We start from the raw sequence: 14,361 nt of genomic DNA, 5'->3' as shown, positions 1-14,361 counted from the left end.
GGAGGAAGAAGGCGTGGATGAAAAGGTGAATCCTTATCCCTTTATATGGGCGGCCGAAACTATGTGCCCCCACTAGTCTGGTAAAACTCGCTTATCCCCAAGCGCCGTAATCGATGGCGCGGTTGGGTTACCCACGCCCGTATTGATGAGAATCCCGTAATAAGGGGAACACGATCTCTGCTTTGATAAAACGTGTCAAAAAACTGCCTCACGTTATGTGCGGGGCTAGTTAAAGGAAACGGTTCGAATAATCACCGGGCCATGGCATAACGTCATGTTGCGAAAACAAGTCAGCAGATTAGATTTGTGGAAATATTATTCTCTCTACGGTGGAATGTGGAACTTATTTTGCAGGGTCGGACACTATCTTTGTATTCAAATTTTTCCGTGGTGTATTCGGAGGAGGAACCCGCCTTGCAATGCCGAAGACAATAATGCGCGCTGGACTCATCGTCATTGAAGCCTGGTTCAGAGGCTACTGAGGGAGTCCTGGATTAGGGGGTCTCCAGACAACCGGACTATATCCTTTGGCTGGATTGTTGGACTATGAAGATACAAGATTGAAGACTTCGTCTCGTGTCCGGGTGGGACTCTACCTGGCGTGGAATGCAAGCTAGGAAATACGGATATGCATATCTCCTCCTTTGTAACCGACCTTGTGTAACCCTAGCTCCCTCCGGTGTCTATATAAACCAGAGGGTTTAGTCCGTAAGACAACATACAATCATACCATAGGCTAGCTTCTTGGGTTTAGTCTCTCCGATCTCGTGGTAGATCAACTCTTGTACTACCCATATCATCAATATTAATCAAGCAGGACGTAGGGTTTTACCTCCATCAAGAGGGCCCGAACCTGGGTAAAACATCGTGTCCCCTGCCTCCTGTTACCATCCGCCTTAGACGCACAGTTCGGGACCCCCTACCCAAGATCCGCCGGTTTTGACACGGACACACATCAATACAAGAAAGTTGGATCTCTGGTTTCTTCCTTCTGGCCCCATTTAAAATTATACTACCTTATTTGTTCCCATTGGGAATTTGTTAGTTTTATTTAATAATGTTGCATTGAAGCAAACAATATGCTAACTGGGCCTTCTTTTTGACATGCAACGTGAATCAACACTTGGGACAAATTCCGCACTCCAAATGAACTAATTATCCCGCAGCAACGCGCAGGTTATCATCTAGTGTGGTTCTAATAGCCCGCGTGCTTTTTGGCTTTATAGGCTTTTTATGGGTATATGGGCTGTTTATGGGCCTGTAAAAAAATAAATCAGAAAATTGGGTAATGCCGGTGCACGTGATGATGGGTTGGGCATGCATGCTAAGTGCTAACAGGCCGACACGGTAGGCCGGCCCAGTTTACCATGCTTGCCTACGGTTAAGAGCATGTCCAGCAAATTGTATGAAAGTGTCTAAAAAATCACGTTGCACATGTGGTAATCAATCCACCCATCTAAAATCACGTTGCACATGTGGTAATCAATTCAAACAATTAAAAAAAGATAATGATCTTATGTTAGTTTACATAATGAGTACATAAAAGCTGTCAAGTACAGATTTTTAAACAATCTAATGGATACTCTACCACAGTATGCATCCTTGTAGTTTCAGATCTTCCATAAAAACACCCCTTCCATTCATACCCCTTTCGAACGAGTGTGCCGATGAATCCGCCCTCCCTCATCCTCGTATCACTCGTCTTCCGCCTAGCTACTCGACGCAACCTTTGTCTTTCATTTGTTGATTAGCCCTCTGCGATGCCGCCGAAACCCCCTCGAAGCTCTGACACCGGTTGCCATTCACTCATATAATGGTGCAGAGTTTGGCATGACCAACACACGAAGCACCAACAAGTTAAAAGCTACATAGAGTGAAGTATAGAAAATGCCATTATAGTGAATCTGTTTTAACACCCTTCATTACAGAGAATGAAAATTGTACAAGCATTCTTGGTAACCATTGTAAGAAAGAATTCTTGCACATCCTCCTCACTTATATATCAATTTTAAAATTTCACAAAAAAATAACCGTAAGGAACATGAAAAGCAAGGAGGTAACATGCATAATTTGGAAATATATCTTACATTTAATTTAATAAAACTAATTTGGTATCACATATATCAATATGTTTTTGGTCTAATATAAAGATATTTGATTTAGAATAAAATTAGAACTCCGAGTAATCTGAAATATAAGTAGTAGTCTGTAAAGAGATGCAGGTTGTTTTCGGGTTATGTTCACATAAAAGGAACCCTCGATCTATATTTTTTTGTTTTGCTGAAGATTAAGTGAGTTTAAAAATATCTTGAGCTAAAAAGGAACCGAGTGACAATAAATTGTTGCAAATCATCAAATCCCCCAACTCAAAATTGAAAACAAATCCAAATCTCCCCCCAGTTTTCTGTGCCTGTTGACCGCAACGCCCACCCCGGCTGCCCACCAGGCGTTCGAGCAAATGCCGCCTCGCCGCGCTTCCTCGGACGGCTCCGCCACCGGCGACCGGTCTCTCCTTGTCCACCGCGTCATCCTTGCGCCCGCAGATCTACCCGTTCGACGGCGCACCACAGCGAAGGTTACCACCAGGACATCGTCCTCAGATGGGCCGCCCACGCCCAGAACTAGCAGACCGCGATGCATCTGCGGGGGTGTGGTGTGCCGCGATGGTGCCCGCCGCCGTGGACGCCATGAGCGCGACTGTCCAGCGCCGCATACCTCGCGCGTACCCCCCTGGCTTTCGCGGCCAACAGCTCGAACTCGCGCCGCACCGCCGCGTAAGGAACCTTCACATGGCTCGCCGACGCTGCTCCGTGCAGGTACCTTCAAATTCCAACATGTTCTTTTTTTTTACTTCTCCAGACATCTGATCGATTGCGGTGCGATTGCAATTGCCTGACTGGTCTTGCAGTTTTATATTGTTTCTGGCAACCAGATCTCGCAATGAACTTGTATAGCGAATCTGAGGGGCATATAAGCTCGGGGCACAACTTTGTCACTGTGTACATCATCTCTCAAACATATCTCGGTTCTTGTTTCAAGGTCGACAACTCAGTTATTTCAGATCTACTCCGTGGTTGCTCGAACATGGGCCGTTTGAAGTTAAACTTCCCTAGATTACTACTTCATGCTACTTGTGTTTAGCCCAAGTGCACTGTGGCAGTACAGTAACATTTTATTTGACAGAAGTTTGGCACGCTTACAAGTTACAACATGTATGTTGTGTGGTTATCTTCAGCATATTTGTAGATCTTATTTGTGGATAACTGGATTTCTAGATAACAGTATGCTTCAATGCTTGCCCATTCCAGGAGAGTAGTCTTAAAGGCCTTACTTTTCTTCCCCCAAACAAAATTGTACACACATGTGGAACTGCATACCAAGCTTGTCATCTCAATGTTAGCTTGGCTATTTAAGTCGAGCAGTCAGGTTGAGCATTTCCTTGCAGTTTTCTTAAGTTCGAGACTAATTTTCTTATAAGATGAAAACACAGTGTTTTTTCCAAACTGTAGTGACTTCTATTCAGTTCAGTCACTAAAATTGTTTTTGTCTTTTCTTAGCCGCTGTTATGTTCTTTCTTAATATCTTTTCCATCCACGTAATAAGTGAGCTTCGTATACACATGTAGATTTTGATCGTCAAGAAACTTTGATATTCTCAATAATAGTTCACAATAAAGAAATCATAGCCCCCTTAACATACATGGACGTGTCATTTGTGTAACTGAACTTGAAACTGCACATTTAGATTTAGGTCTCTAAATTACTGTAGAGGTCCAAACAGGCAGGGGCCATGGCCCCCCCAGCTTTAGTAAAAAAACGTGAAGAGCTTTTTTGGGAGCTCCCTCCCACTTTATTTCATTGTACATATGTGCTGTAATCTAGAAGTGATCATACATGAAAGGAACACTAGATGGGAGGAAATACCAGGAGCCAAGAACTTGAATGATCTTGAGCAAAAGAAAAACCCGAGAATAGTATAGTAAATAAGGTATGATGCACCTTTGGATAACTTATGTCTACAATATTCGATCTATTTCCTCAACCGCATAATGCTGAAAATGTTTCCTTGATCATGATGATTTCAGCATAAACATCTTGCATCATTGGCCGATCTTTTGGTGAGTCCACGGAGCATTTTAGGCCCAGTTTAGCTAACTGCATGATGCAGTTCTGCACTCTGACCACTGGGTGATTCTCACTTTCTGTGTTGCGGTTTGCTTCTTCAAGTTCATCATGTGGAATAATACCGGTCTCTAAAATGTCACCAATATCTTCTGGGAGTGCAGAGACCACCAATCTGTGAAGGTTCAGCCCATCGTTGAAGATAGCATCAGTAGGATGCTTCCCTGTGAGCATTTCTAGCAGAATAATACCGTAGCTGTAGACGTCGCCTGCAGTTGATATTTCATAACCCAATCCGTATTCTGCAATTTATATGTGATATGAAACGGATTAGTAATTCTCATTTTCTGGACTTATTTTAAAGTATTTATCCTATAAAAGAAAGAGTCTATATGTTAAGGAAAAAGTGTTTCTAAAAAGGAGTAGCACTAATTTTCCAGCGCAAACACACACATACACACACTGATGCACGCACAAGCGCGTGTATTCAACTAATATTAAATATAATAATAATAATAATAATAAAGGCTCACCAGGTGCAATATATCCAACCGATCCTCTTGGCCCATGTATACTTGTCAAATCGTTAAGACTTGCTGAAGGATGGTTACCAAGAAACTTTGCTAATCCATAGTCACTAACATGAGCAACCATGGCATCATCCAAAAGGATGTTGCTTGGCTTCAAATCACAATGAACCAAAGGAGGTGTGCACCGGTTGTGGAGATAGTCCAAGGCAGCGGCGATGTCCGTAGCGATGCTTATTCTTGATACTAGACTCAATGGCCTTTTCTGTCTTTGTTCATGTACTTCTGAATGGAGCCAGATTTCTAGGTTACCATTGGCCATATACTCAAGAACCAGTGCCTTGAATTCACTTCCCAGTTGATCGAAGCTCGAGCATAGACTAATGACCCGCATAAGATTTCGGTGGCGGGTGTTTCTGAGCACCTCACATTCAGTAAAGAAGCTCTTTGGTGCTCCAATATGTTCCAGTTTGAACACCTTAATAGCAACTGGCTGCGCCTGAAACTTCAGTATGCCTTTATAGACCACTCCAAAACTCCCGGAACCAACATGGTTAGCTGAAGAAAAATTGTTGGTAGCTGCAGCAAGCTCATTGTATGAGAATTTCTTGAACTCCTTGATTGACTGATCAATGTGTTCTCTCAATTCATTTCTTTTCTTGAAAAGAATGGTTGCAACTGCTGATATCAGAACTACAACAGCAGCAGCCAGAGGAACAACTATTGATATGATATGTAAAGTTTCCTTTCTTTTGGTTGGGTTTGATGTGCAAAGTGGTAACTGAAGCATTGGAGACCTTGTACATAAATCCTTGTTTCCTTGTATGAACACCTTACTTGAATTGCTAAATGCGCCACCTGTTGGAACTATTCCCTCAAGGCTGTTAAAGGACAAATTGAGAAGCTGCAAAGAATCAAAGGTCTCGAAGAAGTCTGGGATTTCGCCGGACAAGTTGTTCCGAGAAAGGTCCATCTCAGTAATGCCTCTTAAGCTCATGAGGGATTCTGGGATGCTCCCACGAAGAAAGTTCACCTCTAGTCGAAGCGATTCTAAATGAAGGCACTCACCAACTGCATGTGGAATATCTCCAGATAACTGGTTGTTGGAAATATTAAGGGAGTCGAGATTAATCAAGCTGCCAATCTCAGATGGTATGGATCCGTTGAGTTTATTATAAGACAAATCTAGGCTCTTTGAAAGAGTGGAAATAGACATGAGCCCAGGTGGAATACTACCATGGAAATCATTGTATGAGAGGTTTAGCAGTACCAAATTTTGGCAGTCTGCTAAGCTTGAAGGTATGGATCCAGTCAAGTTGTTTTCCTCCAGATTAAGCTCACCAAGATTTTTAAAGTTGCCAACTGACTCTGGGATTTTTCCAGAAAGTTTGTTGCGTGACAAACCTAGAAGAAACAAGTTCTCGAGGTTTCCGAGCGTGTCAGGAATCCCCCCAGAGAGTAAGTTCCCATCAAGTTGAAGAACTGTGAGGTTGGTGAGTTTTGCTATCTCTGAAGGTATGGTCCCAGTGAATCTATTTTCTGATAGATACAATGTCTGTAAGCTTCTCGGAAGATTTCCAATGGAACTAGGTAATATTCCGTGAAGCTTGTTGTAATCCAGTAAAATTGCCTGCAATTGGACAGAGCCTGGTACTGAGGACAAAGTACTCCAGTCTACAGCCTCCAACTGGTTCGCACCGAGGTCTAATTCAATCAAGTTGGGCAATGACCAGAAAGAAGGAACCAAACCCGTGAATGCATTGTCACGGAGCTCAAGCGTTCGGAGTCTGGATAAATTAACTAGTGATGGAGGGAGTGGACCGTCGAAATGGTTTCCTTCCATGACCAGTGTTTCGATGTTGGGAAGTGTGTATGCAATATCTCTCGGAATTCCCCCAGAAAGTTGGTTGTTACCAAGGCCAAGATAAGTGAGAGATGTGACTGTGTAAAGAGCTGGTGGGACTGCACCAGACAAGTTGTTGTATGACAAATCAAGTGCCTCCAAACTCGGAATCTTAGCTAAACTCTCCGGAATGCTTCCTTGCAGCTTATTCTGAGCAAGCGTCAAAGAATATAGGTTAGAAATGTTTCCTAGTGTGTCAGGAATTTTTCCTGAGAGGATGTTTCCTGTCAGGCTGACATACTGTAGCTGGGAGGCTATCAGTGAGGAAGATGGTATTGGTCCGGAGAATTGATTATATGAGAGATCTAAGGTAGCAAGAGATGGGTTACTAAAGAGTCCTAGAGGAATCTCTCCATCAAAGCTATTTCTCATGAGGTCAAGGTAGTTAAGTGAAGAGCAATTTGCTAGCAGAGGTGGAATTCCACCAGTTAGGCTATTATTCGACAGGACAACATTGAGCAATGGGCTACCTCCCAAAGATTCAGGAATTGGACCCTTCAGTTTGTTGTTCGGGAGAAACAGGTATGTAAGGTTGGGAAGCAAACCAATTCCGTGAGGGATACTGCCATTAAGGTTGTTATTGCTAAGAACAATTTCGCGAAGAGATGAGCATTGTGAAAGAGCTGGAGGGATCGCACCTTCGATCGAGTTGTTCCACATGTGGATGACCTCGAGGCGCGAACATGAGGATATGCTATTCGGAATCACCCCTGTGATGGAATTCATGCTAAGGTTGAGGTACCTGAGTTGGGTTAGGCGGCTTATCTCAGGAGGTATGTGGCCATTGATTTGGTTGTCTGCCATGTGGATTTCGTGGAGGAAAAGAAGGTCGCCAATGCAAGGAAATATTTGGCCGGTGATGTTCAAAGAATCAAGATGAAGGGAAACAACACGAGCTGCATGCACAGTACTGCATGTCACCCCTCGCCAATCACAGAACGCGAATGACTCGTTTCTCCATGAGTCTAATGCTCCAGCAGGGTCAGAGAGGTGTGACCTTAGACACAGCAGGGCATGCCTATCGGTTTCGGATGCATTGTGGAGTGCAGGTGTGGCTAAGGAGCAGGCACGGGGACAGAAGCTCACCAGGCAGATGAGCGTTGCAGCAAGAAGTGGCAGCATCTTGTTTCGAGCTCCTACTTCATCCATCTTGTGTATGCTGCTACTCCGATGTTAAGCAATTTGTGTGTGTGATCCTTTAGTTTAATTGAAATCTGCCGGTATTTATAGCGGGCGTGGGCCAATTCACAAGTATGTGTGGGCGTTGAATAGGAGGCAACAAACCAACAAGTCATTGTGCGCTAGAATGCCACTCGTCAATGGACCCTGACCATACAAGAGTAGATGATTTGCTCTGCCTCTGCCACTTGCAACCACAGCTTGACCATATGCATTAGTGAGTGATGGATTGATTGTGATCCACTCACGTAGATTTGCTAGCCAGCACTATTCAGTATTCATGTCCAAGTTCACTACATATATACCTGTTCCGTATTCTTGTATATGAGAACATTCTGGGTATCTATTTGATATGTCATCTCATGTCAACTTATTTCTAGAAACCCAAAAGATACTAAAGAGATGAAAAATATAAATCATAGGACTAGGAAGTGCTTAGGTTTGAAAGATTGAACATGTTATTACCGTGAAACAAGACCTAGAAAGCTCTCATGGGTGCTTTCCATCTCCAGCATAGCCCAGTTTGTTTGTGGCTAAAGTATTTGCTCTCTCTTTTTTTGCCGTGTGCAAAAATCGCTTATTAACAAAGATCAGAGGATATATACTTTAGCCACAAACATGGTCTTAGCTCTCTATTTGTCGATCCTTCTCATGTGCATACGAACATGTACGATGAGAAAAAAAATAGTTTTTTTAACGGTTTTATTGTTCACACCGGGAGCATATTGTGCTGGGTGACAAGTCGCTATCCCCGACGACCAGTGCGCTTTCATTGCTCACAGCTATTTGTCCTGTACCGCCTCCTTATTTGACTGATGCCACTTTCCTGTTGATTTTTCATCTAGTGCAGATGTGACATTGCATTGGGTGACCCTGCACAATTTGGTGTTTTCCAGGGTCATTTTCCTTTCAAGAATTAGACAATTCAAGACTGTCAACGTCTTTGGGCCCAATATTCCTGTAAGTTGCAGACCCGTAAGAGAAACACTGGCCTAAAATCAATGAAATGGCAAGTCTTTTACCTTGTTTCAAAAAAAAAAAGACTTCTGTCTTGTTCAGTTGCCATGTAGCTTAACATCTAGTACAACTATATTATACACTGAATGTATCACTTTATTCGTCGTGCTGCTGTGCATTGCAGGGTCAGTGATGAATTTGTAATTTCATTTCCTTCCCAAGTGAAGTTAGACCCTCTTTGGATCAGGTGAATCTGCAAGTCTTTCTTAATATTTTTCATTTCCTCGTTGGATTGTGTTCAGGTGGTTATTATGAGAGTGGACTTGGAAGTCGTTGCTTGTGGTGTTTTGATGTAGCAGCATTCTTTGTCCGATAGGTACGTTCTGAGAGTGGACTTGGAAGTCGGTCCTCGAGTGTGTCGCGTCGTCGTTTACTCAGTCTCACTATTTGCCCAGTCGGTAGCCTGCAAGCTAGAGTAGGCTATACGATCAAATACGGGAGTAGGCACCGTATTTGCACGCTATGTCAAGTTTGAGCAGCAATTTCATGTATTTTATAAGTTTAAAAACTAAAGTGACCGTGCATCAAAACATTAGACACTCTCGGCGTATTTACCTCCACAATAAATGAAGTTGTCATTTTATTGTTGTGTAGCTAGCCATCGTGTTGAAATTAAAATTACCATGTGGCGAGGGAGGGGCGATGACCGCGGCGCATCTTCGGCTCATTTTGGTGCTTCGGGGTATTTACGATTTCCTGTCGAAACCTACACATATGATATCTAGTAACGAACCTCTTGCCTAGGGGTAAAATGGGATCGGTAGTCTGATGCACGGGTTAAGAGTAAAAACATTTTTCAAATTGGGAAACATCATTGAAACGATGAAGTCATTGCCTACATCACCTCTACATGCATGAGTGCGTCGATGACCCATGGATCCGGAGTCACAAGATGCGTGTGCAGCTGCCGATGATTGACCGGCCGTGGCTGGCGGCCCTGCAACTATGCGCGGGCCCGCTGGTGGCAGCCGGAGCCGGCGCAGGCCACACGCACCCACCCGTACCTCCGCATGTTCCATGTACGTACTGTACCATATACTAGGACGCCGCTAGCCAGCAACCGTTGGCTGACTAGCAGTCCACAGCACACACCCTAGAATTAGTAGTGGACCTCTTTCCGGATCCAGCTGGCAAACCCAAAAAGGAAAGAAACGGCCCCCTATGACATTAACTACTGCACATGGCCCCAGGGGCGAGTCTGTCACAATATTAACTACTGCTCCCCCTATAACATTAGCCTGCCTTGGCTCACGCTGACGCACCAAATCGTCCTTCCCTTTCCTAGTCGTAACCCCCAAACCTCCCCCCTTGACCTCCCCTTCTCCATCTGTTCCTCTCCTCCATTGCCACAACTGTTGCCCCCGTTTTGGTGGGCCATGGACCTGAGAGGTGAGCTTCCATCTTGTTGTGCCCTCTCAGATGCTTCTCTTTTACAAATGCCTGTGGAACGAAGGATTTATTAATGAAGGAATATACAACAACATGGCAGTTAATGTTTGCGAAACTGCAAAAAAGAACTACCGAGACAGCATGCAAAATAATGTGTGTTTTTTGGGCAGGTTGGTATGATGTGCATGCAAGTCTAGAATGATTTCCAGGCAACTCGTGCTGAAAACACATGGAAACCCCTCTCTTGAAATTACTATTCTAGTTTATGCTTGAATTTTTTGCAAGTATCTGCAGAGTGTTGTAGGTTGCGCGAGGCTGTTGTTTTTTGGTTGATCTTCAAACTTGTCAAAGCTTTTGGGCAAGTTGAGTATATGTGTAGGCAATCAGGGAAAAAAATGCAGGCAACTCATGTTTCTTGTGTGGTAGAAAAATAAATTAAGGAAAAAAGAGGTCTTCAAAGTTACAAGGTTTGGCTTTTACTAGTGAATTTTGGGGCAAATGTCTTGCTGAACTACATGTTTCGCAATTGTAGTAGTAGCTGCTGTGTTTCGTTGTGAATTTCACTACTGGATTTTGGGCAATGTATCTATCTGGGGATTTGCTCTAACTGTAGCTGCTCAGATAAAAATGTTTCACCTTTATATGGATTTCTTCTAAGAAAAAACTTGCATATAAAAATTCAGGCAAAATTGGACCATATTTTGCTCGTTTAATATTTAACTAACCAACCCACACATCGAATCAGAATGACCTGGCGTGTAGAGGAGGAAAAGAAAGAGCAGGTTTGATTTTCTTTCTCACCTTGTTCATCCTGATTGCAACTATTTTTTTAGTGTTTTCCCCTTGTTTCTTCTGGCATGAGCAGCCAGTATTGATTTTACTACATCTATTGCAAAAAAAGGTAAAAAGGAATTAGTGAGCAACTATAGCGGGATTTTAAGAAAATCAAGTATTGACAAAAAGCTAGTCCTGTCTGTACATGAAAACTGTTTTGATTTCCTTTCTCCAACTACTGGCTGGTGTACATCCAGAGAAACCCTTGATGCTTTTCTTAAGTTGTTTTTGGTACTAGGATTGTGTTGAGAAAACAAAAAAGAGCAGCCAAGTTCTAGAATTTGTTTAAGAAAAATCACTGTTGGTAGTAAGCAACTCCACTATTTTTTTGCTGAAATAAAAAAGTTGGATATCTTTGTGCGAAGCTTACCAGGAAGTGGATGTTGAACCTTCTTGTTTGGGCTTGTGCACAAAACCTCAAAAAATGTTGCTTTGACTTTATAATTCAGTGAGGCCCTCCAAACGGAACAAACAATCTGTTTAGGCAAAAACGTCTACAAAACCATATTTACAAAACTTAAATGATTTAGGCAAGAACTATTTACATGTAGACAACTTATCCGATTGGAAAACACAACTTTTGTGCAAAATAAAATCTTTTTTTTGCTAAAAAAATCTTTGGGAAACTCGCGCCAACTTCTCTAGCAACCAACTATCATACATCGGGCAAATTTTGAGCGAAAATAAAACCCAATGTTCTCATCTTTGGGCAACTCATGCCAGCATCTCTAGCAACTAACTATCATGTGTTGGGAAAGTTTGGACACTTTTGGCTCAAGTCATAGACGATTCCAGCCCCAACATATTGGGGGCGGATCTTTGGCAACTTATGCAGGCATCTCTAGCAACTAGCTATCATGCGTTGGGCAAGTTTTGGACACTTTTGGCTCAAGTCATAGACGATTCCAGCCCCAACATATTGGGGGCGGATCTTTGGCAACTTATGCAGGCATCTCTAGCAACTAGCTATCATGCGTTGGGCAAGTTTTGGACACTTTTGGCTCAAGTCATAGACGATTCCAGCCCCAACATATTGGGGGCGGATCTTTGACAACTTACGCTAGCATCTCTAGCAACTACCTATCATGAGTTGGGCAAGTTTTGGATACTTTCGGCTCGAATCATCGACGATTCCAGCCCCCCATCTCGGGACCGGATCTTTGGGCGACTTACACCGGCATCTCTAGCAACTAACTGTCATGCGTTGGGCAAGTTTTGAAAACTTTCTGCTGAAATCATACCCGATTCCAGCCCCCCACATCCCCAAGTCGCAAACCACCGCCGCGCTCAAAATCATCGATTCGCCCATAAACATGGGACCCCCACACCCCTCTTCAACCTCCCTATTCCGCCTCTATCACATAGAATTGTAGATGTGAGTAGAGAAACACATGCTTAGGGGGTCGATTTTGAGATACTTACAACGATTTGCGGCCTAGTTCCTCGACCACTCGAGACAATGCTTTCCTGGATCTAGCTCCACCCCACTAGGTGGTCGTGCCGCACAGATGGCACTGCCCCCTTGGCTCTAGAAGAAAGCATATTTTTTGGCTAGAACCCAATGCGCACAAATATTATAGATTGACTAGAAGAAAGCATGTTTTTTGTCTGCACACTTTCTCGGTCTAGAGTACAGTCCACGACTTCTTACTTTTGCTTGCTTAACAGAAGTGCCATTCCTATCCGCCCTAGCCCTCTCGTCCCCCCATCCAACAACCGCCTCCCAGCATGTTGCCTGCAAAAATTCCACCTCGGCGTCCCCCCTCCCGTCGCGCGCATTGTGGATCGAACACTTTTCATCGTCCACAATGTGGACCTATATTGTGTGAACATCAAGTTGTGGTGTGTCCCCTAGGAAATGTGCATTAGTGGTTGTAAGCAAGTAGTGCTCTAATCTAAGCAAATTGCATAGTATATACAGGCAACTCAAGGTTTTGTTTAGAAAAAGGATTAAAATTTAGCAACTCGTACTGGGTCTGTATGCAATTCCCATAGATTCTGCAGCCACTCATTAGCTTGCTTGTGGAAGAAAAATATTCTGGAAAAAAACGTGAATCTATATTGTGAGGAACTCTATTTTAACTTGCGTGGACCTATATTTGGTTCGTTGAAAAGAAAATGTCCTAAAAAATCAAGTTGTGCTGTGTCCCGTGGGCAAATGCATTAGAGGTTGCCGGCAAGTTGTGCTCTGATCTAAAAAAATCAAGATGTACTATTTTATCTACTGCCCAGTACAAGGTATGATGGAGGAAGTTAAGGATTTTATCCAGTTTTTTATGATGTGTAACTAATGGATATCCCTATTGAGAAAACTGAAATCAATGGACACCTATTCAGAAAACTAATTGCAGTTGACAAAAACAGTGCCAATAATGGATTGATAAAAATCTTGACAAAATAGCAGGCAAGTAAGAAAACAACTATTAGGCAAAAGTTCCCAAGGAAAAGTATAGCAGATGCTAGTCGGGTAATTATATCAAGGATATCAATGTCATATACTCCGTATATCACTACAGAAAATCTGACAAGATATCTCAAAACTATCTCATGTTACTCATAGGATGCAATTACTTCCCCCTTGGTACTAGCAGATGGATCAAGCAAATCTCATACGGGTAGCCTGGCAGATGTCATTACAGAAAACGGGCAACATCTGCTACATCTACATCCTCTGCTACTCCCCTCTAAACTACAGTTAGAATAGTTTACTCTCTCTCTCTCTCTCAAGCCCCTCGTTGTGCATCTCACGAACCACAAACCCCAATTATTCTCGTTCTCTCTCTCTCTCAAGCCCCTCGTTGTGCATCTCACGAACCACAAACCCCAATTATTCACGCATCTAACGCTCCTATAACCAGTCCCTGGCGCGGACACGACACCTCATCTCGCACACGCATCCCCGTCGGTCACCCTCCTGCAGTGAAAACCGGCTGATTTACTGCGAAAAAACTGCTGAATCGCGAACGAGTTGCTTACCGGAAATTTGCGGGCGATTGCACGAGCTCTTTGACGGCAGCACGAACCTCGACACAGCTCACGCATCGCCTACTCGTACCTCCACCTCCTGTTCGCCGAGCTCTCGACTGCTGCGCATGCAAAAGCGGCGCCCCCCCTTGCCTCATTCCGTCCTCCGCATGTATTCGTTGCCGCGCCTGCGAAATCATCACCAGCGCCCCCACTCCTCCGCCTTACAATCACCGCAGAAAAGGCTCCGCTCGCGTGGAATCGCTCCGCAACCTGCGAAATCGGCCGGGGTCGCTAAGGAAGGAGAGGAATGGGGAATTGGCGGGTCTGGAAGACTGCCCTGTTGCGGTTGCAGATGGATGAGGGTGCGGTGGTGGGGGAGGAAGAAGTGGGGTGGGTTGGGGGGAGAGGTGGGTTTGGGGGGGCG

The 14,361-nt window shown here is 43.8% G+C and overlaps 1 protein-coding gene across 1 annotated transcript; it reads right to left on the bottom strand.

The window, feature by feature from the left end:
* Positions 1-3,803: 3,803 nt before the first annotated feature.
* LOC125531334 (probable LRR receptor-like serine/threonine-protein kinase At3g47570) lies at positions 3,804-7,734 on the bottom strand. The gene is made up of 2 exons (XM_048695746.1): positions 4,655-7,734; positions 3,804-4,423 (listed from the first exon to the last, which is right to left on the bottom strand). The coding sequence occupies exons 1-2, from the start codon at positions 7,698-7,700 to the stop codon at positions 4,038-4,040; spliced, it is 3,432 nt and encodes a 1,143-aa protein (XP_048551703.1). The 5' UTR covers positions 7,701-7,734; the 3' UTR covers positions 3,804-4,037.
* Between the last annotated feature and the right edge of the window lie 6,627 nt (positions 7,735-14,361).

The sequence above is a fragment of the Triticum urartu genome, unplaced genomic scaffold (assembly GCF_003073215.2).
Source record: "Triticum urartu cultivar G1812 unplaced genomic scaffold, Tu2.1 TuUngrouped_contig_6968, whole genome shotgun sequence".
Classification (NCBI taxonomy): domain Eukaryota; kingdom Viridiplantae; phylum Streptophyta; class Magnoliopsida; order Poales; family Poaceae; genus Triticum; species Triticum urartu.
The sequence above is the reverse complement of the archived record's forward strand: the minus strand, read 5'-3'. Positions and strand labels throughout refer to the sequence as shown.